The 27,165-nt window shown below is 39.2% G+C and overlaps 1 protein-coding gene across 1 annotated transcript; it reads left to right on the top strand.

Moving 5' to 3' along the window:
- The first annotated feature begins 61 nt into the window (after positions 1-61).
- SETX (senataxin) lies at positions 62-26,746 on the top strand. Its single transcript, XM_088525293.1, has 25 exons — positions 62-135; positions 905-1,085; positions 2,490-2,700; positions 2,868-2,977; positions 4,647-4,866; positions 5,188-5,307; positions 5,860-6,031; positions 6,558-6,648; positions 7,430-12,004; positions 12,555-12,654; positions 13,278-13,454; positions 14,163-14,392; positions 14,727-14,891; positions 15,468-15,624; positions 16,515-16,616; positions 17,035-17,147; positions 17,841-17,912; positions 18,782-18,931; positions 19,429-19,536; positions 20,234-20,421; positions 20,788-20,880; positions 21,519-21,683; positions 22,178-22,276; positions 24,544-24,631; positions 25,641-26,746. Exons 2-25 carry the CDS (start codon positions 906-908, stop codon positions 26,421-26,423), a joined length of 8,469 nt encoding a protein of 2,822 aa, XP_088381419.1. The 5' UTR covers positions 62-135; position 905; the 3' UTR covers positions 26,424-26,746.
- The last annotated feature ends 419 nt before the right edge of the window (positions 26,747-27,165 follow it).

Below are 27,165 nucleotides of genomic sequence, written 5' to 3'. Positions count from 1 at the left end.
GGTCCCGCGCTCCCCCGGACCGGGCATGGCTGGCTGAAGGCAGCAGCCCTGCGCGCCAGCGGCGGGACAGCGAGGTTGGTGTCCCCATCATGTGACCCCAGACACCTGCACAGCGGAGCGCTTCATTTCCCAAAGGTAAATTTGTTTGTCCTCTGCGTGTGTGTACACACAGTTCTGCTTTATTTCCATTTTCCATCGGCCTCGCTGATCCAACACACCGAGCAGCTACCGTCGTTCATTTTCTATAGGCCAGGTGTTCACCTGAGTTCTTCCAGACGTTAGGATTCAATATTACCTTTTTGCTGCTTGCAGAAAGAATTTTGGTTTTAGAAGTGGGAGTATCAGAAAGGTATTGCCACCAGCTGTCCCACTGGAATAATAAAACAGGAAAGTTTGGAAGAGATACTCAATTCTGTTGACAACAGGGATTTACTCACCTATACTTTTTGGGAGAAGATTCAGGAAAGATGCTGATTAAGTCTTGTTTTCATTAGGCCTTGATGCTTTCAAGGTAAAAACAAAAAGCTATTAAAAAAACCCTTACCTTTGCAGTTGTTGAAGGTATGCTTATGTCTGGACAAAGTATTTTTTGGTAGGTGAAAGTGGGTTTTCAAGCATTGTTTGTAATTATGTAGCCTGCAAATTACATGTGACTTCTTTTCAAAACTTCTTAATATTCTTATTTCGCGTCACTTTTGTGCAATTTTATGTAGATGCTTTAATTAAGTTTCTGTGTTTAATTGCATACGTCTGTGTGATAAAAACCAAGAGCATATGCACATGTGTCAGAAATGGGTACAGAAATCCACGCGTGGTTGAGAATTAGGTACTCTTGTGGCTGAAAGGAAATAATTTTAGCCGCTTTTAGCCTTAGGAGTTCTGTTATTCCCTGCTCTCTCTAAAGAATGAGCACATGTCGATGGTGCACGCCTAGTGGTTCTGATACCACCGAGTTGCTGAAGAACTATGCATCTAAGCAGCTGTCCTGGGAAGACCTTGAAGGATCCAACGATGATCTCTGCTACTGCCTGGAGTGCGTGGTGGAATACCACAGAGCGAGGGAGAAATTGCCAGGCTTGCATGAGGTAAGTAAATTGCTGAGCTTGCACGCGGCTTTGATTTTCCATTCTTAGTTTTCAGTTTTATCTGAACGTCAAAGAGCTTTGACTCTTGCTCTTTACTGAGGTTGAACCTCCTTTGAAAACTTCAGAGTTGTCGTGGTCCAGCTTCGTTGGGAAAGGGATTTTTCCTTGGGGCCAAGTTTTGAAATAAGGTGTTTGGTTCTTTAACTATATGTGGGTATATGTTGGATTGCATGGAGCCTAGAATAAAACAAGAAGTCCCTTTTGTTTTGTACGTATTCAAATCTTTGAAAACTAAAATAGTAATAGGAAGTTGCTGACAAGACATTACAGCTTGAATTTTGTTCATAGTGGGATGGTTTTGGTTCTGAAAAAGCAGCAGACCCTAACAAATAACTGCTGTATTTTGTAATGCGTTTTCTTCCTTTCTTTTTCTTTGTTCAGTTTTGTGGTTTTTCTTCTTTGACTTGCTTTCACTTTCTCAGTGAAATCCTCAGTTTTCTGTTATGCTTGACTGTCAAAGCTGTGATCTTGCAGTCATGAGAGACTGATTTAAGAACTTTACCCTATAATACGCCTATTACAGTTCGCCCTTTATTAGCATCTAGTTTGATATTTTGGACAGCTTGTTTCACGTGTGTGTGTGTGTGCATCGCTCTATGTATCTCTCTATGTATGTATGTACAAAAATGCTTGTTCATAGCTGATTGACCTTTTACACATCATTAGTAAGGTTACTCTTTGAGTTATTCAGACTTCTCTGAAATCCAAAGAGAGAGATAGATACCTCTGGAGGGCAATTCATCCTTTCTGAGTACAGATTAGAAATAACTGGAGTGAGTTGACTGCTGAAGGTGCCTTTCTCTTCCCATTGAATATAGGAAATAACCTAGATTTCTAATTAAAGTTTGGAACAATTACTCAGCAAGGTACTGTGTTTTCCTCTCTGTGTTCTCACTCTTCCACTAAAATGTTGCAAAATAAATGAGTTTTTTAAATCACTTTAAAAATTGTTAATTCTGTGGTCCTCAGTGTGACTGCCCACCCACTTTCTTTCATAGAAGGACAAAGTTCTTTGGTAAATCGACATCCCGAAATAATGACTGAAGCTCTCTGTGAATGCTTGACAAAGATATGAAAGTGTCCAGTGTGTCCACTTTTTCACTCCTCCCCTCACTCATTTTATAATTTTAACTCTTGAGGTTCTGAAGTAAAAGCTCAGTGATTTGTACTGTGTGAGTTCCATGTAGACCTTTAATGTTTCATATCATGCTGGGACAGGAAGATAATAAAACTTCCCAAATTAAATACTAAGTTTTGAAAATCAAGGCTTTGTCTATGATAATAAATGTCCTCATGCTTTTCACAAATCTCTGTTGATTAGCTGTATGTTTCCCCCCTGAATAGGTCCTATGGGAGTTAGAAACTTCCCGTCTCATTGCCCACATTGAGAAATCAATGAAAGAAGAAGTTGGAGAGGACGATGAATTGTTTATAGTGGATGAGAATGGGGACATGCAGCTCTCTGGTTACGTAGGCCCAGATTTTGAGAATAACTTGCGAGTGCCCCTACTAGAGATACTGAAATATCCCTATTTGCTGCTGCACGAGAAAGTCAGTAAGTATTTTGTAGTACGTATTTGGGAGGACATCGTATTGTTTTCACAGCAGAAGCAAAAATAACAATTGCTATACTAAAACCAGTATTTTTCTTTGACGCTAAATAGGTTAGTTTATTTTATGAGTATACGAGTTAGTCCTTGCTATATTTGCCTTTTCTTCTAGGTGAGCTTTGTGTAGAAGTGCTCTGCAAAATGGAACAAGGTCAAAACTCCTTTCAGGTCTTTGAGAAATATCCAGGAATTTATGTCTTCTTGGTACACCCAAATGAAGGGGTAAGTTACATTTTCTGTAACTGGAAGCTTTGCTGCCTTTTAGATGTGGTCTGTTTTAAGAATTTAATGATCCATCTTGTGCTTTTTTCCATTGTAGGTAAGACACACTGTGTGTTTGTTTTTAATTCAAATGTCTGTAATGGATCTACTTTGTGTAAATCCTCCATAGAATTATAACGGCCCATTTTTAATCCCCTCCTCCTTTCTCGTTCTTTCTCCATTCTTAGAAACTGTTATCACTTAATAATACTCAGAACCTTGCAAATTTCAAAGGATGGATTTGGGATAATTTCTGGTTTAAATGCAAGTAGTGAGAATAATGTAGTTGGCTGAAATAATTTCTTTTAAAATTCACCATAGTTAAGGAACACATAGGTTTGTAGAATCATTATTCCTGATTAATTTTTAAGTCGATCTGTGGTGGGAAAAGTGAAGGATGCGGAATTTTTGGCCTGTGTCAGAATTAATGTTCATACTAGTATAGGTAGCAGGGGTAGGTCCTGTTTTGAATCTAGTGTCTTGAGAAAGAGTGACAAAATAAGGAATTTTGAAATACCGAATATGTCTAGGTCGAAAGTGTTAATAGCATTTTCAGTTGTGAACTGAACAATTTTTTATATTTTTGCTAGTCAAAGAGAATTGAGGCATTACAAAAAAGACCTGAGGTTCTAAAATGGGTACTGACGTGGCTGAGACAACTTTACCCTCATCTTCAAAACAATATTCATATTATCGTGCAAAAGAAGACAGTTCCTTGAAACTACGTATACAGATAATATATCTTAAAAATTAAGTTGATAGAGAAGATTACTAAAAACTGGTGATAATACAGAGAATGCAGAACTCACACTGTGCTTCCACTGGGATGGCCTTTCGCAGCGTGGTGGTTCGTGTGTCGTGGTCATATTGGAGTGAATCTGAACGCATTTCTTACACGATCCTAATGAGGTCCCCAGGCATTGTATTTATCTGTGTAAAGTGAATTTGCATGTTTAACTCTCAAAGGTGTATTGAGTTGTCATAACTCACAACAGATGTTTATTTACCCCATAGAGAGTGGGTGAATTTTTGCTGGTTTTTTTCCATCTCATTTTATGCAGCTTCAGACAGTCTGGACATTTGAGGCTTGAACACTGGTGTGAAGTCCAGAATTTTAAACTGTTCTAAGAAATGTTAAAAGATGTAATGATATTGTATTAAATACTTGACAGTATTCTGAGATTTTCTCAGTGGATCAGTGAATGATTCCGCTTTGGAAAGAAATAGTGAGTGACCTCCTGCTGACACTGCAGCTTATGTTGTGATATATGGATAACTAAATAATAGAGGTTAGTCATTAAAGTTTACATAATATAAAAAGTGCAAAGTCCAATGGTGCCTCTCTCACGTACATCCTAAGGAGCTTTTCTTATATGTATTTTCTTAAGTTTTAACCTCTTCTTTGTTATCCATATCTTGTTGTACATAGAGTAAGCCAATTTGTTAACTCGTTATGGAAAAGACTTAACTCTTACTTGCAATTACAAGACCTTGCTTTGGTACAGAAAAAAAAAAAAAAAAAAGCCTTTTTATCTCATTTGTTTTAGCAGTGATTCCTAATCATACAGCATTGACTGTTTTGCTCTTTTCACTCATATTTGATACCATTTTTTTTTGTTTTAATCTGCAGATTCGTCGATGGGCCATCCTAACAGCAAGGAACTTGGGGAAGGTTGATAGGGATGATTACTATGACTTACAGGAGGTGCTGACATGCTTGTTTAAAGTTATTGAGTTGGGGCTTTTTGACAGCCCGGATATTTATAGTTCTTCGGTGATTGAAAAGGGTAAACTCATCCTTCTGCCATCTCATTTATATGATGCTACTAACTACAAGAACTATTGGTTAGGTGAGTATTTATGATCAGAAATTAATTTGTACTTGTGATCTCTCTTATCTCATGAGAGCTTCTTTCAAGAGAAAACTTTACTATTTAGCTAGGTGCTGTTTCGTCCTTATGGATGCCAAATGCAATGCAGGAAAACCTGAGCATTGCACACAGCAGTAGTAATTTAATTAGTTTCAGTTCAGTTTTCTGCTGATGATCTTCGAACAGGTGATTTCCTGGTTGTGGTATTTGAAAAGTGATTCTTGATTTGATGAGACTTCAGACTAAACAAACTTTCACAAGTATAAGAGCAGATTGCTTTTTTCCTGTGTGTGTCTGTAGGTATTTGTATGTTGTTAACAGTGCTGGAAGAACAAGCTATGGATTCCTTGTTGCTGGGTCCAGACAAGCAGAATGATTTTATGCAGTCTATTCTTCACACCATGGAGAAAGAAGCAGATGGTAACTTTTTTTTTTCTGCTGAGATTGCAATAGTTCTTATTCTACTTTTCATCTTTATACTATAGTTCATAGTCTATTTTTCATCTTTATGATTTCATTTACATTTGTAACCATTTTCTAAAGAACTTGTTTAGTTGACTAAGTTTGTAGCGTTGAAATTCTGAGGTGATGTAATTTTATCTGTGAGACTGACTTGTTGTCTTGAAAGATGGCAAAGTAGAGGGGGGAATGTCCTTTCTGTTAAAATGTAAGATTTGAATTTGGAGCCTTAAAACAGGGAAACTCCTTGTTTTGACTTGGGAAACTTCAGGGATACTTACCTAGGTTCCTGTTGCTTTAGGACTGCAATAAGCAGCAGTATCTGTACATATGAGTATTTTTCCTCTGTATGTTTTTTCCTCTGTATTAAAAATATAGCTGCAACTTAAAGTAATTATCTCTCTTCTTATTAAAAAAGAAAAATCAGTGAAAACTGTTTTATCTCAACTTGCTCCAAGAATGTGCAGGACTTTAGGCATTTCAGCTCTGCCCTGTGTTGCTGTTCTGTTTCAGATGATTCGACTGACCCCTTCTGGCCGGCACTGCATTGTTTCATGGTTATTTTGGATCAGCTCGGATCTAAAGTTTGGGGTCAGCTTATTGATCCCATCCAAGCCTTTCAAACCATTATCAACAGTGTGAGCTACAAAAATGAAATAAGAAATATACGCGATAGCTTTAAGAGGTCAGTTGTATCTTTTTAAAAGATTGGAAGAGTTTTCAAGTCTTTTTAATATCCGGTAGTGTAGTAGCTCTGATCTTGTTTTCTTGGTCAGTGTCTTGTGTCGGTAGAGGGAAACAATCAGCAAGAAAAATCAAATGTTGCCAACCTGAGTCAAAGAAATGATGAAATATGTCCTCTAAAATAATGAATTTTGTGCAAGTACTAACTTTTTGACAAGTTGGCATCTTATATGATTTTTCAGGATTTTTTTTCTGAACCAGAAGGCTGTTAATTGTTTAATTTTGGCTGGGATCATTCTAAGTGTTTGTTCTATTTAATCAGTAAAAACCAAGGCATAGTGGTAAATTCTTTTCCTGAAGCAATTTTTTGCTCTTTTATGATAACTTTTCCTAGGTGTATTTTATTACTGACAACTTCTAATAGCTACATGTGTCAGTATTGGAAAAATGAGATGTCTTTGCTGGTTAGCTGTCTTACTCAGAGTAATTTGTGTGGGGTCTATAATGATTTGTATTTCTTATTTTAGGACTAAATGTGAACCACAGTTAGACTATGATGATGAAATGGTTACTTGCAGTCAGATGGTGTATAATTACAATACAGAAAAGCCCCAAAAGGTATTTAAAGTACTTTTTGAACTCATTCTCAAGTGAAACTGTTCAGTTACATCATATGTAAAATATGAAAAGGAAGTTATTCTGTTTCTCCAAGGACATTTTTATATGCTATAAATAAGAAATATTAAGTAGGATATTTAACTTTTGAATGGTGTAAGCAGCAGCTAGTATATAGTCATTGTATGCAACAAAAAGAAGGATTTTGTGAAAATGAGAGGAGTAGTATTAAAGCACTAAAATAGGTAGCAAAATTGAGAAAAGGTTCATACCTCAAAGGACTCTGAATTAACCTTAAAAAAAAGTGCAGTTGATTTAATTTATTACTTTTTGTTTTAATTTATTATGGAGTCATGAAGTATAAATGTATGTACTTTCAAGTATTAGAACCTGATTCAGAGTAGTCACAGCCTGTAGTAACATTTATTATTTTAAAACAGAAGAAACATTTGTGAGTGTTCTGCTTTCTAATGTTGGAAAACTGTATTTGTAAAGTAATGTCTCTTAAATGTTTTGGATGCAGCATATTTGAATATTTGAGCCTGAATTATGTCAGCATAACAATTTCTGGAAAGCTTTAAAATGAATTTTAAAGGAGGCAGTACGCAACTTTTTTATTTTGTCAGTTCCTCTTCAGCAAAATAGTTCCTTTTGTGTGTGTGGAATTCCATCTTTCGTAGTCACATTTTTGAGATAAAGTAACATTTCTGGGTAGAAAACACTGGCAGATCAAACTGTTCAGATGTGAATGAGGAGGATGACACGTGGTGAATTTGTTTTTCAGGATGCTGGATGGAAAACCGCTATTTGTCCGGACTATTGCCCCAACATGTATGAAGAAATGCAAACGCTGGCTAACGTGCTGCAGTCTGATATAGGCAGAGATATGCATGTGCATCACAGCACCTTTCTGTGGTTCATCCCTTTTGTTCAATCACTTATGGACCTCAAGAACTTGGGTGTGGAGTATATAGTAGAAGTCATTCACTACCTCTGCTCAGAAATTAGGGATATTCTCAATGAAAAAATCCAGCAGTGTGACAAAGTCTCTGAATTTTTTGTCCTGATCTTAGTGTCAATTATTGAGCTTCACAGAAATAAGAAATGCCTGCATTTGCTATGGGTTAGCTCCCAGGAATGGGTGGAAGCAGTGGTGAAGTGTGCTAAGCTCCCAGCCATAGCGTTTACACGGTGCACTGAAAAAGCATCCGGAAACTATCCGAGAGGTTCCTCATCATCATCTTCACAGACTTCTAACTCTGTGCAACACGCTTGCGTGCAGTTGATACGCAGCCTTCTTAGAGAAGGTTATCAAATTGGGCAGAATGATCTTTGCAAGAAATACTTAGACAATCTCAATCATCATCTGCGCGGAAATACATCCCTAGGTTGGCAGCTGAACATCCAGGAAACCCAGGAATTACAGTTGTACTTGAAGAAGGTTCTAAAAATTATAAAGGACAGAGCAATGAATACCTCTGTGCCTGTAGAAAACAATGCAAATTCTACAACTTTGCCCACCCTTTGTATAAAACAAGAGAAGAGGACGCATGATGATGAATGTAAAACGACTGTATCCAGCAGGGATGAACTTTGTTCGGATTTTTCTTTTATATCAAAAGGAGTCAGAGATGGAGGTTGTCAGGAGAACCTTTTCCCTAGAAGAAATGATGCTTGGGAAGAGGAAGGCAGAGATGCCTCTAAATCTTCAAGGCGTATCACTGAAAGGCATCTTGTAGATATATATATTAAAAAGGAACCTGCTGAAATGTTGGCTCAGGAATACAAATGCCCGCAGAACTCTTTGACAACAAAAGTATGTGGGGAAGTTCAGAAAAATATGGATGATCATCTTGTGTCAGGCAATAGCAATAAAAGTAGCTGGTTCTATTCTGATTTTAAAAGCAGTGGAGAGTTGGAAAATAAATGTGAAATAGAGCCCAGAACACCAAAGCGCCTGGATGCTCAGGTTTCCTTTGATTCTCCACAACGTGCTCATAGCTCAGATGAGAAGGGAAGCAACGTGTCTCCTAATTCTACCTCAAAATTTAAAATAGATGCAGACAGACTCATGAATGTGAAACAGAAGATGTTGAAAACTGATTGGACCTCAAAACTACCACATCTAGTGAAGCAACCCAACAGTTGCATGGCAGCAAGTGCTTCAAAAGCTGAAGCAGCCCAACTTCAGCAATGCTCTGACAGTGCATGTGTGAGCAGAGGTTGTTATGGACAGCCAGGAGTGAGTACTGTGTATGAAAACGAAATCTCTGTAAATTCTTGGGCTTCCAGGAGCTTTGAAAACAAGCAGGAGAAAAACATGAACAGTACTTTTCAATCCACACTGGCCTCCCTTAAACAAGAGTCAAGAGAGATATTGATAGATTGTTCTCACTCCTCTAAAAATGAACCTGCTTTGCAGGACAGTGAAGATGACCTTTTTTTGCTTTCAGGGGTCAGTAACAATTTAAGGAAAAACGAGGAAAGAGGAAATGAGGAAAGATCAAGTTCATTGTTGAAGTCAGTGTTGAAGAAAAACCTTAATGTGCCAACTGTAGACCAGGAACAACCTAATTTAAGCAACTTTATTAAAGAGGACTGTAAAGGTCAAAATTTTAGGACGTCCCATATGGGTAAAACTTCAGCAAATGGCCACGTTCCATCTAGTTTTGAAGATAAGGGTGGTGTATCTAACACTGCTTTTCAGATCATTCCACTCTCTATGAAGTGTGAATCAAATGACGAATCACTAGTTTCAAAATATTTTCAGAAAGAAAACACTTCAGTGGGGAAAAGTGGTGAGGATTTTATGAGGGTGGCTTCTGGAGATAGCAGTTTAACAGACTCCGAGGTTGATAGAGATCTCAGTAAGTTATCTTTAGCTGCGTATGCCAAGAGTGTCAATTTTCCCATGGATTCGAGCCAAGAAGGTTCAGTAGATCATAACAGATGTGACATTAAAAGGAAAGTGAAAGGTGCTGTGAGATCATCCAGCAGTGTCCAGAGCAGCAAGTCTCCCTATGCTGTAGATTGTCTTGACAATCAAGTCATCATCATTTCAGATTCCTCCGATGGAGAAGAAAATGTGCCCCTTGACAAACAAACAAAAACAGCAAATGAAATTGAGTGTCCAGAACAAAAGCCTTTAACACCCAGCTGCATTTCTGAGGGCGAGATGAGAAAAGAATCAGACACGCCCAGCTCTCCCTTGTTGCACGAGGAATGTGGCTCTCAGTACTTCGAGTTTGAAACAGAAGATGAAGTCTTCTCGGTTTGGCAAGATACTCAGCTGTATGCTCTGGAAAAAACTCAAGAATATAAAACAGATCATGCTGTTACAACATCAGTTGGTAGCAGTGACTCGGACAGCATGCTGAAGGATCACACAAATGAGTGGGGTTATGATACAGATTACATAAGTGATGATACCATGGAAAAAGAAGCAAGCAAGGTGGAAGAGCGGATGGAGAATGCTGCTCATCAGAAAGAAGCTGGTAATACAGAAGAAGCATCTAATTCGACCTTACAAGATCCTATTAGTAAAGGAAACCAAGAAGACCGGCTGGAGAATTCTGCAGACAAAAGTGCTGTTGCTAAAGACCTCATCCCAAACACAGAATTGGCTGAACCCAGAGCATCTACATCTAAGTTATCACTAGCTGCAAAGCTGGCCATTAAGAAAAACAGTGTGAGCCCACGGATGAACTTAGCAAAATCTAAGGTGTTGAGAACTACTCAAGTAAGTCCTAAAAGAGCACTCCTCAAAACTGCAAAAAGTAAAAAACTTTCTCAAAATACCTCCAAAGCCTCTCAACCTGGGTGGTTGACACCTGCTGTGGTTCCTCCGAGGAAGATTCGGCAGTGTCCTGCACCGGCGTCGACCGCAGAAAAACTGGGCCTGAAGAAGGCGCCCCGCAAAGCGTTCGAGTTGTCTCAGCGCTCCTTAGAGAGCCTGGCCCAATTGCGTAGCTACGGGAAAGCTGCTGGGAAGGTTGGCACTGCACAGAGACAGAAGACTAAATTAATTACTCCCCAGACTTTGTCAATAAAAAATAATAAAAAAATGTTAGCCTGCCAAGATCTTCAATTTTTAAGGCAGACACGGCCCAAACAAAGTGGCGGAGGGAAAAATGTTGCAGGAAGTTCTGACAGTAGAAGCAAAAAGGTTAGCAAAGTGGGTGCAAAATCTGTGGAACAAAAGCCTAAAAGTTTTGGCTTGACATCTGTTGAAGGTGTTGAAAACCAAAGAGGAAGAAAAATGGAGCAGACCCTTGGTCCCTCAACCAGTGAGAGAAAACGAATCGGAGATGTCTCTGTGGAGAAGGAGGGTATCCAGACTGCACATGTCTCTCCAACACCTGCTTTTTCAGACTCGAACAGAGATATGAAAGAAAACAACATGATGGTTTCTCCTGTACCTATGGATTTGTGTCTGTCTTCCGCTGCAGCTGCTGAAGAAGATCAAGATAAACCTTCAGAGAGAGGTTGTGTTGTCCAGTCTAGCTTTGAGAAGACAGCGTCAAAAGAAAATTGGTGTAAATCAAATGACAATAGTGGTGGTGATGATGATGACGATGATGATTTATTTTTAACTCAGTTAGATCCTGTGGATATGGAGTTATGTTCCCAAGAAGAAAATGATGGAGAAATTGCTACACCTAGTAAACCAATGGAAATAGATGCTGCTGAAAACCTTGAGCAGAACAAACCGTTGAATATTGTGAAATGTAAGCATGAAGACTGTGTGGAAGAAGTGGAAAGACTAGGGCAGTATTGCAGTAAGCATTCAACTGCCAATTCGGAGAAAGATCATTTGTTTGTCAAGCCTTCATTACCACCTTCTAAAACGAGAAAGCCTTCCACCACCAAAATTTTTAGCTCAGTAAGTTCTTCACGGAATGCAGCCTTCACCAGGGATCTTGAAGATGTTAAAAAACCACCACCACCTTCAAAAAGCAAAGTGAATGCAGAGAAACCTGTGGTATTCAGACCACCACTTGCAAAGGCTGTACCATCAGGAAATCAAGTATTCAAGACCCCAAGTTTCAGTAATATTCCTCAGCCTTGTGTTTCCAGTAATGTTCTCCGGCCACAAAATATACAGAATGCTTCAAATATTCCAAGACGACCTGTCAGAGAAGAATGTTCTTCCTTCCTTGGAGCTCAGCAGCATGATCATAATATTCTGGTTAAAGAAGTCCTAAAATGGACTTATGAAATGTTTGCAAACTTCAGGAAGTATGGGCCTCCGGATAGTCTCCTGCAATCTATAGTGGTCTCTGTTCCCATCAGCTTTCAGGGATACAATGACTATTTTCATACATTTTTCCCCTTGATGATGCTAAATGCCTTTGAAACAGTAAGTACCTACCTGCTATTTGGTTTGCTTTCCTTCAATGCTAGTTAATTTTAGAAAGAGTTTAAAAATTGCTTTATGTTTAGCTGTTTAACTTCTGAAAATGATCTAGGGTGTGTTGTTTCAAGCTATTTGTCTTTAATGGATTATCTCTGGCAGAGGACTCAGTATTTCCTCAGTTAAAGGCTATATGCTTTTAAGTTCTGTCCTTGCCTCTGTTTTCCAGTAGAAGTAAGATAAAAAGACTATTGGTATTTTTAAAGCAAAATGGAAGACAACTGGGGGAAATGCATTTGTTTTGAAGAACTTTGTGGGAAAGTTGCATTCAAAATGGAACAACACTTGTCTTCTGTGTGCGCTTATATACATATATGCGCGTGTATGTGTACATAAAAATGGGTAAGACTTTTCTATGCCTTGTGCATTAGCTTTCATTTGTTTCTGCCTAGTCACTTCTGCTGTTGGTGAGTTTTGATAAGCTTTTTCTGAAAAACAAACAAACAAACAAAACCCTTCAGAGTGCTTTATTTAGCTTCTGCTTTCCAACTTGTAGCTGGTACAAGACTGGTTAGAAAGCCAGAGAATGAAAGAAAGGAGTTACTACTTCGACCTGCAAAACTTCAGTGCTCAGTTGAATAGAGCAGAGTTTACAGGTAAGCAATTGTATTTATTTATTTTTTTCAATAGCCTTATGAGAGGATAATGGCACAGCCTGCTTTTCCTCTACTGTTTGTTTCTGCTTTGAAAATACAGGTGTAGAGTTGCTGAGTGACTAAGCCATTTAATGTTGCTTATTACCTAGCATCTTGCAACTAATATTACATATTCTGGTGCCAGTGTTCTTCAGCTCTGAATGCACTATGCTGAGTCTTGGATTTGGAGAGGAGTTGCAGCATTGTTTTTAAGAACAGGAAGAGTCATGAATTGACTCTTTTGCTGAATGTGCATAGTAAATATGCATTTCAGTACAAGTACTTGCTTGGGGTTGAATTACTTTCCAACTCACTCCTCATGGGGTTTTGTTTTACTTCTCTTGGTAAATAAATTAGTTCTGGATTTACTCTGCTTTTACACAGGTCTGTGTTCAAGCATAAGTCTGGAATGGAGTTACAACGGTTCATTTTCTTTTGCTGTAGCTTTGTATAGCTTTAAAATTTGGCATATAGGTATTTCTCAAGTGTGTGTGTGTGTGCTATGTGAACCATTTCTCTACTCAAAAAGTAATTGCGCCCATATTCCTTTTAACATTCTAATTCTTAAACTTTTTTTGGAGTAGCTCCTATTCGAGAAAGTGATTTGGCACGACAGCTTCACCCAAAGGAGGAGGATTTAATCTTTTTGGAAATCCAAGAGAGAAAAAATGCCTTTGGGGAAGAAAACGAAGTGGTGAACCACATAGAGCAGCCCGTGGGGCTCGTGAAGCGGTTTTCACGTGCAGCTGGCAGTTCAGCTAGTAAGTAAATGGTCTTGAGATAAAAATGCAACTCCTTTTGCTACCATCAAATACTTCTTTGTATTGACCGATAGTATTTATATCACTTATCTAAGAGGAAATAGGCTGTGGTTTTTTGTTTTTTTTTTTTGCTTTCCCTCTTTCTATTCCATGCTAGATGGCCTTGTATAAGGCTAGGAACTGAAGCTGGAGGTTTATTTTCATGTGTGCAGGGGGGTTGGACTAGGTGATCTCTAAAGGTCACTTCCAACCTTAAGGATTCTATGATTCTATGATTTTTTTTTTCTAGAGACTTCCTGTGACAAGAGATGTTAATACTTTGCATAAAGGTAAAATTCAGAGATGAGTGAGTGCTGTGCATGTGCACTTAGGAGAGCACTGCTGTAAGATAAGGAGTGCCATCAACTTCCATGGCTTCATTGAGGAAAATGTATCTTGTAAAACTGGTGGTGAAGTAGCAGAGTTACCAAGTACCAACATTAATACTGTTCCATTAAAAAATGATGATTGCATGACCAAAGTAATTGTAGCCTTTTTGTAGAACAGTATTTTTTTTTTTTTTTGCAATAATTGTTTTCTGTTTTTCTAGTGTAAGGCAACATCTGGTTCTGATAGGTTCTCTGATGGAACTATTTGAATATCTTGTAACTGATGATTTGATTATTCTTTGAATTAAGTATTTCAGTGTTGTAATTTCCTTTTTTAAAGGACAAAATGAGCAGCATCCTGTCTGTCATCTCGCTGTGCAAACTCGAAGCAATTTGTCATTATTCATTAATAAGAAAGTGAAATGTGTGGTGGTCGGCTCCCTAATAACCACACAGCGAATGTTTGAAGGTCTCCTGCTGCTGAGCAGGAGCCCCCTGGCTAAAGCCATCATCAACCCAAATTACACTGACTTCCATCCCAGAGGTCTGCGCTTATCTTCAGAAAGTGATGTAAGTTCTGTGGTGAGGGATGACAAGTGGGCATTTTTATCTTACCACTTTTGCAAATCCCATGGTCATGCTGGTGTTTGAGAGATGCCTGAGTGCAAATACACAAGTTTTGAAGGCACTGAGTCACTCTGCTTTTCCAGAGTTAGTAATTGGGTGGATAGACAAGAAGCTGATTTTTGCCTTTGCATGAGGATTGGGTGTTCCTAGAGCAAATCCAAAGTCAAAAGCTTCCGTGACCACTGTAATGTATGAGGCTTTATTTAGTGTTGGGGGAAGAGTGGGGGATTCTGGAAATACATAAAAATAAACACGGAAGCTTTAATCATCCCTTCAGGTTTGTATGAAAGACTACAATAAAGATCAGAGGAGAGCCATTGATACTGCTTATGCTCTTATAAAAGAGTATCCAACGCTTCCCAAGATCTGCCTTATACATGGACCACCTGGAACAGGGAAATCAAAAACTATTGTTGGACTTCTGTCTCGTGTTTTGAGAGAGGTGGGTGAATGTGATGCATTCATCTTGCACTGCTGTTTGCCTTCTGAAAAGAATCGGTGCAGTAGAACTGATAATATCTTGAAATAAAATCAGAGTGTTACTAGGGATAATATTCAACAAGTTGAATTTCTTTAAACTTGGATCAAATAGCCTGTAACTGTAGGAATTATACTTTGTGTACATTTTGGAAAATATTTATTTTTACAGAGCTTAGAGAGTAAAATCAAGAAAACTTCTCGCTGAACATGCAAATAGGTAGTGTAAACATTTGTCTCATGAAAACACCTTCATATTTTGATGTAGTAAAAAGCATTACTTGATCTATTTCATCTGATTTTTCCCCATTAGCATCTGAGGGATCCATCAGGTACATTGTTGTTGAGGGGAATGTGTGCAAGTAGTGGTCGCACATTTGACTTGCCAGTTGCTCAGTGTAAGGCACGCTGCACCTCAAGGGATGTGCAAATACCAGGGTCTTCATTCACTGCATGCTGATTGGGAGGGGTGTACAGTCTGGATTTTACAATACAAATAGTCTAAAGAGCCTGTTTTGATTTGTTGTTATTTAATCTACAGAACACTAGGAATGACAAAACAACTCAAAAACCAAATTCCAGGATCAAGCAAAACCGTTTTCTAGTTTGTGCACCATCCAATGCGGCTGTTGATGAACTCATGAAAAAGATCATCCTTGAATTTAAGGAAAGATGCCAAAACAGACAGGAACCCTTGGGTATGGTTTATTGGATTTTTTTTCTGTGTTAAAATAGATAAATCCTGGAAGAGAGACTGGAACAGCTTGTTAGGTATGACACTTATATGTTACTATAAGCAGTGTTTTCTCTTGATGAACATGATGGGTGCTCATACTGTTTTTTCTAAAACATGCGCTTATCTTCTTACTGTTGCTTTTCTAAAAAGTAATTTTTAATCTTTACAAATAAATGATCTGTAGCCTTTATGTAGGCATTGGCCATTTCCCCTTATTTTAATATGTTTGCTGCTATTTAAGTACCCCTTAAGGGTTTACTGTCTGTTTGAGGCTCGACTTGGGACTGATGGCAAGGTTTGAAAAGCAGATTCTTATCTTCATATTGAATTAGACTGAACCTCACAGATTGTATTAAATGGTGTCTGCTATTTTTTTTTTTAAAGTCAAAGACATTTACTCTTTCCTCTTCCTTATTTGTGATTAATATGAAATAAGTAAGTTCTAAACAATGCAGTGAGTCTGTAAAGAATTCTTCTTTCTAATCAGATGTTAACTACGTATTGATTTATCAGCTGCATTATTCTTGGTGGTGGTTTTGAGTTTACAAGTGTAGGAATTTTGAAACTTTTAGATGAAGTCTGAGAGCTTCTTCTGCTAATTCCAGGAAATGTATTTATCTATGCTTTATTGATGCTAACAGTTGAAATCTTCCTTAGTATTTGAGAACTTACAGATTTTTTTTTCTCTTGTAACTACCTTTGTAGTTATGTACACATGAATTATTATAAGAGCAGAAAATATTGAGTTTTGTTTCCTATTCACAATGCAAAAAAAAATTTACTCGGGAACCAAAAGGAAGAGCTGACTGGAGCAATCTAAAAGGGTTTTGAAATGTTATTTTTTATAAATAGGAAACTGCGGTGATATCCATTTAGTGCGACTGGGCGCAGAAAAATCGATCAGCAGTGAAGTACGTGGATTTAGCCTGGATAAGCAAGTCGAACACAGAATGAGTAAGTAACATGGAAATTGGACTTGGGGCTACTGTATGCTCAAATGCTCAAAAAGAGAGAAGATCACTGACTCACGGGCTATGCTGCTGGTTAGTGGCCTCCAGTTTGAGTTTGTGCCACAACCCTCTGACCTTGTTTGCTCTCAAGCTGATTTTCAGTCCACCTCACTCCTCCTCTAGCCTGTGCTTCATCAGCTTGTCTGTGCTGGTATGCAGCATTTGAGATCTGGACTTGGAACTGAAGGTGTCTTATCTTCACTTTTACTGTTCGAGATGATAGACCTCAGAGGAGGAAGGGGGGGGGGAAGGAAAAGGCAAAAAAAAAATTATTTTTCTTTTTGTTGTGTTGCTAAGTTTGAGGGGAAAGAGATACTGTAGTCTATATCGTTTTTTCTCCTGCATGTTTTCTTTTATTATAGAAAGAAAACTACCTAACCGTGACCAGGATATTCAGAAGAGAAAAGAAGCTCTAGATCAAAAGCTGGACATGCTGTCTCGTCAACGTGCCAGGCATAGATGTGAGAAGAGGGAGGTAGTAAGAAGACAGTATTTTTAATCTGTTTGTGGTTTTGTATTCATAGTTGAATCCAAGGAGGAAATAACTCCTTAGAAAGCTATGTCTGAGCAGAAAGAGTGTCTTTCCAACTGATGGAAACACTGGTTAGCACTACAAAAAGGCATTAAGTAGTTTTGCGTCAGGAATTTTCTAGTCTGTTTATGTTTGTGTGCTCAGCTGCTCAACCTTGGCACATTTTGCTCCAGTGTTCGGTGGCCTTCATTGAGTTCTCTCATCAGGTATAATTCAGTGTAAGCATACTTACAAAACTTGATGATTTCATTTTGTTGTATATTTCAAAGCTCTGCTTTTACTCGGCTGAAAATAAGCAGATATTTTGCAGTCCAAGATTTTTGGATTCATTTGTTGCATTTTCCAGCTGTGAAAAAATTTGGCACTTGCACTCTAATTATAGATTGTTGATGGTAAATAACGTATGCAGTTGCACAGAAATGTACAGGTGTAGACTGGCATGCAGTGCTGGATATGTAGACAACTTTTAAAAGAAATGGTCATCAATGTGTTTTTTTGACACATTTGATATTATTGCACAGGTCTAGATTTTTAATAAACATCTAGGGGTATGGGAGCAAAAAGTCTCTAGGAAATGTATGTTGTTAATTAATCTTGATATAAGTATGCAATTTCTTTTTATTTTCCCCCCTCCAGAGTCAAATGTTAGATGATGAAATTGGCAAACTCTCAAAGGAGAGACAGCAACTTGCTTCTCAGCTGAAGGAGGTAGGACCTTATCCTCAGGGCAGTTCTTTAATAATCCTTGCCTACTGTATTTATCTACTTGGTATCCTTTAAGAGTAGTGGAAATTTGAGTTTGATGTGCCTGAAAGTATTTATAAATAAGAGTAGTAACCAAATAGATAGAGGACTTAAACTGAGTAAGTAAAAGACAGTCTGGTGGGAAATAGAGGTGTAGTCTTCTGGCTGCATAGAGGGGAAAAAAGAAGTAGACAAGGAAACTGACTTTGCTAGATGAAGGTGAATATGAAACAAAGCAGCATATTTGACAGAAGTTCATAGAAGGATGCACGTCGTTCCCGTGTTCTGTTATACACTTCTATGTTCTGTCCTGTCCTACTGGAGACAAGACATGTTTAAATCATTGTAAGGAAAGCAGCAGCTGGAGGGTGTTTTTGTGTGTGGAAAGAGATAGGTTTGAGATTAGAAATAAGAACTGATAGAAAAAAAAAACTGAAGCCAAGTTGCATAAATCGTACAAAAGATAATGAAAGGTCGATATTCAACAGATACAGACTGACTGTCATGACCACAGAGGCCTGGCAAACTACTCTTTGCTAACAGTTACTATGCTTAGACTGCATAACTGTAGATATGAAAGAATGCTTCTTACTAGCTTGCCACCCAGGAGGTGGCATTGATCTGTGAATTCAGGTGAGAGGAACACTTCAGTCCAGCAAATTTGTAACTTGCCTTTGTAACAATGGAGGTAGTTTCATTGGGATGGCCTGTTATGCCTGATCTGTTTGGCAGTTGGAATTGTTCAGGCAGTTAGAAACTGTTCTAAGAACAAAGCAGGTGGTTCAGGAAAGCTAACAGAGAGGAGGGGACACGGTGTCCTGTTGTGCTTGAAGGTTCGGGGCCGCTCGCAGAAGATACAGGCAGATATTCTCTTGGAGTCCGACATCATCTGCTGCACGCTGAGCACCAGTGGAGGGATCCTGCTGAAATCTGCCTTCAGTCGGCAAGGACTTGATCCCTTCAGCTGTGTCATTGTGGATGAGGTGAGTAAAGCTGTGGAGAACTAAAGCATTTTCCCCACCTAATGTCTGCCTTGTTCTTTGCTTAGGCTACTTGGGACTGTTCAGCAGCTGGTGTAATAATATTGTGGGTCAACTCACCTGTGCCTGTGTTTTAACTGATGACTGGCCTGTCCTACCATGCAGATCCCTGTGCAATGTGAATAACTTGTAGTAGTGTGGGGTTTTTTCATTGTTTGTTTATTTGCTTGGATCTTGCTTTAATGGGAAATATCTTTACTTAAAGACTGTGACTAATCTGAGACTCTGTAATAATAGAGATTTCCAAATGTTTGGGTTGCATTTGTATCTGTCTGGGGAGCTCTGCCTATGGCTTAAACTCCTGATAGATTTTTTTCAGTTAGGAAGAAATCCTTGAAAAGGATGTCAGAGTTATGCTGTCTGTGTTGCAAAAATGTAACACTTGTCTCCATTCCTTTGTTCACAACTTCTACTTTTTGCCCTGTTTGCATATTGAAAAGGCAGGACAGTCCTGTGAGGTTGAAACACTCATTCCACTGATTCATCGCTGCAATAAGCTTGTCCTTGTTGGAGATCCTAAGCAGCTCCCTCCTACTGTAAAATCACAGGTAGGTGATCAAATTACGTGGTTGCTGCTCTGCTGAGACCATGTCAGTACTGCCTTTGTGTGTATGACTTCTATAGATATATTTGATGTAGCTTAAAGTAATTTCATGCACTAGTAAGAAAAGCTGTGGCACTTCAGTGCTGCTCTGTTGTATGGTTACATGAGCTCAGTGTCACATCCTTTAAGGAATGGGGATGGAGAACTACCTGTAGTAGGGGGTTCCTCACCTACAAAAGTGTTTTAAGGATGAACATATTAGGAGGACTAATACCCATCTTGTATCCATCAGCTGGAGGGCTATTGTAAACATCTGATAAAGGAGGAAAAAAGTGTGCTTTGTCTGGTAGCAGAAATTGTGGGAAGGTTTGAGCATTTGTTTAGAGAGATCGTATCTGCAAAATCTTGCTTTCCATTATTGTTAATGTATTTAAAACTTTAGTGTGTTGTGACTCAGAGAAGGGAAATGGGTGCTACTGAGGGCTGTGCTGACAAAATTCAGACTTAGGCAGGTGACCTCTACTGAAATAATAAGTATAGATAAAAAAAATGAAATCAGGTGATTGGTTGTCATACTTCATCAACAATTTAGATTTTTCCTTAAAAAAAAAAAAAAAGGCAAGTAGTCCAAAAAGTGACTTCCTATCATTAATTCTCGACCCGATTCCCCAAAAGTCAGTGTTGTGTCTTCCTTGTGGCAGAAAGCTCTGGAGTATGGCTATGATCAGTCCTTGATGGCACGTCTGCAGAAGTACCTGGAAATACAAGTGCAGCAGAGTATTTGCACCAGTCTGCCCGTTGTGCAACTGACTGTGCAGTACAGGATGCACCCCGACATCTGCCTCTTCCCATCCAATTACATTTATGGAAGGAGCCTGAAGACTGACAAGTGAGTAACAGTGTTCTGCTTTCTGAGCTGGGGCTATTTCAAAGAAAGCCTTTTCACATCAGGATGTTCTTTTGCATCCAAAGGTTCTTGTGGTTGTGAAGGAGGATGTTTAATGGGAGAAGACCTACATTCCTTCTCCTGGTAGTGCTGCCCATGATGCATGAAATAACTAGATCACTTAAGATGGAACAGATTTCTGACTGCACAGAGTTCCATCCTAGTCCTCAGTATACACAGATAACAGTGAGAAGTAGGGACTGGGGCAGGAAAAATAAAACTGAAAGTTGATTGTGTTTAATAACCATGTATCAGTTCTTAGAATTTTTTTTTTTAATACTTAACCAGTGGTATGAATGTTATTTACAGAGCAACAGAAGAGAACAGATGTTCCTCAGAATGGCCATTCCAGCCTTACCTAGTTTTTGATGTAAGAGATGGTCATGAGGAGAGAGACAACGAGTAAGTCCTGCGTTCTGCTCTGCCAAATCTTACACATGGTAATAACTGTTTGCTTGCAGAGGTATCTTCCTTTTCCCTTTGTTCTTCTCTCCATGCAGCAAATAGCCAAGAATTCATTCTCAGCTAGATTTGATTGAATTTTCTGGAAGGCTGCTTTACTGAAACCAGGTGTTAAGCGTTTTTCTTGATGCATAACTGGTCTTAATGCTGGTTTGATTATCTGTAAGGGCCAGAATATGCCTACAGTCTGTGCTGTGCTACTGTCTTGAGTCTCTGACTTCTCTGACTTCCTTTTTTTATTATCTTTCCCCCTTCTTAAAGACACATCTGCATACTGCAATGATGCCAGAAGAGGGCAGGCTTAGTCCTCCCCTTCAAGTTTCCTTTAAGAGCAAGTGAAGCTGTGGAGCTCTAAAGGAACCTGTAGTGCAAACTTCCAATGTAATCACTTTTCATTACTGCTTATCTCTTGTCAAGGCCAGGTTGAGTGTATTTTGAGCCTCCATGAAAGAGGCTGCAAAAGCTTAAAACATGGGCCTTGACTCACAGGCCTCCTGCAACTTGTGCTGAAATGCTGAGTCGGAAAGAGCTATTAAATTTGTTTCTTTAATGTTTTTCTTCCTTTTTGTCTTGTTAAGCTCTTTTAGTAATCCCCAGGAAGTTAAACTGGTGATAGAATTAGTTAAAGCAATTAAAGAAAAAAGGAAGGATTTTGGTCTTCGTCAGATTGGAATAATTACCCCTTACAGCGCACAGAAAAAGAAAATTCTGGAAGAACTAGAAAGAGTGTTTAAGAACAACAGGTAAAGAAATGCCTAAGGTTTCAAATAATGGTTTTGTTTTTTTTTTTCTGCTTGTTAGTCCTTTATTTATCCTCTTAAAATTGGAGTAAAACCTCTCGAACTCTTCTATACTGCTAAAATCTCTACTTTAGTTACATTTTTTTATAAGGGGACATCCAAGCCTTTTCTCTTAAAACAAGCATGGCCTTTTGGATCTTGGCTTTTACTCATGTAGAAGCTCTGACAAGATTACTATTCTGGGGGAAAGAAAAAATTACAGATAAACTTGGAAGTGATTTCCAAGCTCCATGGAACTGATGAGTTTTTCAGCAGCAGAAAAGCAAAACCGGCTTTGGATGCATGTGCTGAATCTTCCATGTGCAGAAGCAGAAGTTTGTCCCTCGGCTATGTTGACAGTTGATCAAACAGGGTAGTGTTTATGCCATTTATGTCAGGGTATTGCTTAAAAGCTCAACTAAGGTATTTTAGTGCCTGCTCATTCTTTCTTTCGCCAGCTCGGGGGAAGTGGACACAGTGGACGCCTTCCAGGGGCGAGAGAAGGACTGTGTCATCGTGACGTGCGTCCGGGCCAACAGCAGTCAGGGCTCCATCGGGTACGTTGTCTGCAGTGACTTGCAAGTCCTCATCACGCTGACACTCTGGATATCCTTGTCAGATTCTGAATATTAACCTTAAAAAAAGAGAACAAATTACCGCAGCTAGCAAATTAAAAAGTACAGTAGTGCATGAGATGCTACTGGTTTGAGATTTTTGATCAAAAGGTACATGAAGATGTTAAGTATTGCAATCTTCTGCAGTGTGTGCTGATAAATTTGTGTGATTGCCTTAGTGCATCACTGTTCGTTTGGCAGTATTGGTCTTGGGAACTTGGCTCTTTATGTTAGTGCTGCAGCAGTCTTTAGCTTGATATATTGCAATTTTCTGAACGATGCTCTTCAAAAACAAAACCCTTCTTTTGTGAATAGTATCCTATTAATATAATATTTTTTCTGTAAAACAGAGTGCTGCTAAATGATTATAAATGTTGTTAGGAATGTGGCTTAGACCAGCTAGATGGTTGCCTTTTGAAGAATGAGGAATTTCACAAACTCTTGACTTTGGATCACAATTTTGATAATTTATATATAAAAAATTGCTTTTGAAACAGAAGCAACTAGGTATCAGAAACCCTGCAACAATTTGGTTGATTTCTTTTAATACTAATCTCTGTCAGAAAGGTAACTCTTATTTTTAAGAAAAATTACATTGGAAATGAGCCTTCCTGTAGTTTGTGGTCTTTTCAGTGACTCTGAGGAGGCTGTTCACAGGCAGAATTCTTTGTTACCACCCACAACATTTTGCAACTGAAGTTTCTTTGCTGTTTTTTTAATTGCTAGATAAAGGACTGTTAATTATGTGGATCTGTGCTACTTTTGGAAGGGAAAGGACTGTTTTTTCCATTGAAATCCTACAGTAAAACCAAGGATGCTCTGGGAGAATTTTTAATCTAGCTAATTGTGTTTGGAAGCCAAAAGCAGCTATAACCTGCCTGTGCTTTTGGCTGGCGTGTGATTTAGCCTTTCCTTGTGCTTTTGGAAGAAAATTTTACAACTTGCTGTGCTGAAACTTATACAATAAAGCTTTGGCAGTGTGATACCTTATAAGTTGCACATACTGATGACTTGGGTGTGTGTTTCAAGGTCAGGCTTCATTGGCAAGATGTGAAATTCTGCATCACCTGGTCTTGTAGCTGAGCAAAGTATTTCAGTCTCCAGGACTCCTAGTCCAGCATTAAGCTTGAAAAAGGAGGAGAAAAACTATCCAAGAAATGATACTTGAAGGATTTTTTTCACTTTCCTGAGAAAATATATCTTGTATTCCTTCAGTTTAGTGGTATTTAATCTTTTTCCAGTAACAATTATAACTTCTATGCCATTGAGTCTACTCCCCTGCTCAGCTTCTTGTCTCTCCATCCTTTTTTCTTGCATTGCCCAAATTGTCTGAAATAGCTCTGGGGTTTTGCAGCCTTCAATACAGGGGTGGTGAGTTAGAAAAACAGCTTTCAGTACCATGGTCACAATAGGAAGCCTTGTTGTTGTACCTATTCAAGCTAAATAGCAGGGAGATTTGACTTTTGTCTTGCAAACTTCATTAGAAGGCAATAAGCACTGCTTTTCAGAGCACTTTGTTTAGAGGAGATACAGTGGGTACTAGTTTCACAGAGCTATTTTTTCCAGAGGTTTGTTGGAAGATTTGTTAAATAAGTGCTAATGGAAATCATTAAGCAGTACATTAAGCATTTCTTGTTTAGATTTTAATACATTGTGTTTGATTTTGGTTCTGCAGAAACAGTCTAGATATCTGATACTTGTAATATGAAACTTTCTTTTTCAAGGAATATGCTTTTCAGAACTTGAAACATGACAAAGCAGAAATGCAGGTCACCTTTGGAATGGGTAAAATATTCAAGTCCAGCATTTAGTATTGTGGTAGGAAGTTTTCCCATTAATCATTTGAAATATTAATCTATTTCAGTTCAAGTTAAAAAGAGCCTAAAGTCTTGATAGGAGTAAGGCTTTGAGGAACAATTAGAGAACATTAAGAAGGGATTTGCCACTGATATTTCCCCTTTTTGTGCGAAAGCTGGAGGGCTGGAATTCTGTGCAAGGAATCAAAGTCCTGAAAGGAAAATGCTTCACCCAAAACACTTTAAGGAAGACAGGGCTGCTGTAGAGGGCTCTGGGAATGGGTGATGAACTGCTGCTTTTTAACTACTTGTGTTATCTTCATTTCATTGATAAACTGACTATTATCTCCTTTTCTTATATGTTTAAGTCTCAGAGGAAGCAATTTAGGAACTTGGTTTTGTCTTGTCCTTTAGGTTTCTGGCAAGTCTTCAGCGCCTGAATGTTACAATTACCCGGGCCAGGTTCAGCCTCTTCATTCTTGGGAAACTAAAAACACTCATGGTAGGTGCAGTGTCGCATCTAATGATCCCTGTGTGATCCACCCTCTTCCATCAGGTCAGGGTGAGCAAGTAAAAACCATCCTCAGACTTTTCTGGTACATGAAAAGAGAGCTTTTTAAGTGTGTTGCTAAGTTAGAGCAAGAAGGGCTTGGCTGTGATTCTTACATCTTAAAGGCTGTGTTCCTTGCTTCCAAGAAGGAACATTAAAATGGCTCCTTCAGTGTTTTTGAGCTATTTAATTATATCACAGTACTTTCACATTAGGGGAGTGCAAAAATTCTGTCTACAGGTAAGATTAGATGGTGGAAAAGATGTTTTGCTGTTTGATCGTTACTGTTTCTCCAGCTGCAATTACCGCAGTTGTCACAGGATACTTGAGCAAGTAAAATGATCGATTTAGAGGAGGGGAGGAAAAAAAAACAAAAAACAAAAAATACTCTTCAGATTTTGAGACTGTGTGTCTGACGCAACTCTATTACCGTGTAATTGCATGGTTTCTCAGGGTAGTTGTACTGTGAGGCAGGTGTTTCTGGAGCAGAATTACATTTTTGGGGGGCTCACCAAATGGGTGAGCAGTGCTCTAGAGGAGACTTGATGACTTGGTGCCTGATTATGCTTCATTTATATTTTGTTTGTCGGTGCGTGGGGGTTATTTGATGGTTGCACCACTAGAGGGCATGAAAACAATATTCCTGCAGCTCTCCTATTCTGTGGCCTTCCAGCCTTCATAAATACAAAAGTATACAAGAGTTACAATTTTAAATAGTAGATTGCTGATGGCTGGAAAATTTAAAGCAGCCACAGCTACTGTTGTTTGGCTTTCAGGTGAAACTTAGAATCTTTCCTTCTAGAGGGATCATAACAATGATTCCTGTGGCAATTTGGTCAGGTACCTTGAGCAAAAGAGAATGTCTGTCCTCCAGCCCCCCTGTTTGTATGTGTTGATTTCCTCCTGCTAGCTCTTTTCTTTTGTGTGATTGGGGTTGTCTTTTATTTTCCCACTTTTAAAGGAAAATGAAGACTGGAACAAGTTGATTCAGAATGCTGAGAGAAGAGGTGCCATTATCAAGACACTGGAGAAAAGCTACAAGAAAGATGCTGCTAAGATTCTGAAGCTCAAGCCAGCAGCACCAAAACCCCCTGGGCAGCCCCCCACAAGAGCAGGGCCGGAGAAAGCTGCTCCGGTGCCGGCTCATCCTGCTGGGAGCAGGAGGGACGAGCTCCCGAATCCCAAGGAGGGCAGCAGCCCGCGGGCGCTCTGTGCAGCGTCGCAGGGAAGCCCAGGGCCGCAGCAGCCCCAGGGCTCTCCGGCTGTGGACTCCAGGAGAGCCCCGGGTTCCGGCGCGGCGGAGCCTCCGGCACAGGCTGCTGACCGGGAGAAACCCCGGGACCCGAGGCTGGCGGGCAGAGCAGAGCCGAAAGGCAAGGAGCAGGGCTCAAAAGAGAGCAAGGAGCCAGCTCAGAGCAGCCTGGGGGCAACACCGCAGCAGGGCCCGCAAGCACCCGCAGCTGCCAGGGCTCCGCTTCCCAGAGCGGAAACCTCCAAGAGGTCCCAACAAACAACAGGGCAACGCAGCCTCCCTTCCACATCATCATCCTCTGCAGCTGGGCAAGAGAGCGAGTGGAGAGCCGCCTCGTCAAAAACCGATTCCAAAGCCCATAGTGGAAGTCAAAGTAGTAGCAATAAGTACAGCAAGGATAAAGACTATCGTTTTGTAACCAGGAAAGCGTCAGAGGACTCACCAGATCGGAAGGACTTGAGCAGTGCCAAGCGAAGAAAGACCTTTCACTGACTGGAATGTCTTTAGTATTGGCTCATTACTCAAAATCCAGCCCCAGATTTCTGTCTAGCAAGGACTTTATTTTAAGATAATTCATATGCCTGGAAATCCCTGATTTTGATACTTCTAAAATCAATAGATTGATCTTTTTCCCATCCTGTCACTAATTGCAAAGAGACTTTATAGCTGACGGTTGATAACTTTGAGCTTTTGAACAGAAAAGTTGGGTTAGCTGCATTGCTTGGAAGGGCAGTGAATTTTGTCACCTAGGAAGTTGAGATTGTAAATGTTTAATGATGCATATTTGTACAGTACACAATTATTTTAAGATTTGATTTAACAAATTGCTTGTTTCCTTGTGCAAATGCTAATTGCATAGTGATGTAATTTTTTATGAAGAACCTAAGCAAAAAAAAACCCAAAAAAACAAACAAAAAAACCCAGATCCAGCCAAACTTTTTTCCCTTGTCCCTAGGAAATCTAATTTATTTGATTGCAAACAACAAATTCTGAAAAGATGGTGGTAGTGATTCTTCCTCATGTTCTGCTTCCTCAGGGAAGACTGAGAAGACTGAGAGCAGAGGAGCATAGCTTGAACGGAGAAATTTCTACTTACTTTGTATATTTTATTGCCTGTTTTTTATAGGAACAAAAGAGCTTATGTTTATACACATGTGCCTTGAGTTTTGTTCTTGCTGCTGCTTGATCAGTTGGAGTCCTTTGTTGCTGCAGTGGTGATGGGAGCTGCAGATTG

The sequence above is a fragment of the Tinamus guttatus genome, unplaced genomic scaffold (genome assembly GCF_059628265.1).
Source record: "Tinamus guttatus ecotype Peru unplaced genomic scaffold, ASM5962826v1 Tinamus_guttatus_pri_ptg000226l, whole genome shotgun sequence".
Lineage (NCBI taxonomy): Eukaryota > Metazoa > Chordata > Aves > Tinamiformes > Tinamidae > Tinamus > Tinamus guttatus.
Note: the sequence above shows the minus strand (reverse complement) of the source record. Positions and strands in the feature narration are given on the sequence as shown.

What these genes read in the sequence shown, in the direction of transcription:
- SETX (XM_088525293.1), top strand. Translation starts at nt 906, where the DNA reads ATGAGCACATGTCGATGGTGCACGCCTAGTGGTTCTGATACCACCGAG. An exon ending in TGGTACACCCAAATGAAGGG is followed by an intron (nt 2,978 to 4,646) that starts GTAAGTTACATT and finishes TTTAATCTGCAG; the next exon opens with ATTCGTCGATGGGCCATCCT. An exon ending in CTCCTACTGTAAAATCACAG is followed by an intron (nt 19,537 to 20,233) that starts GTAGGTGATCAA and finishes TCCTTGTGGCAG; the next exon opens with AAAGCTCTGGAGTATGGCTA.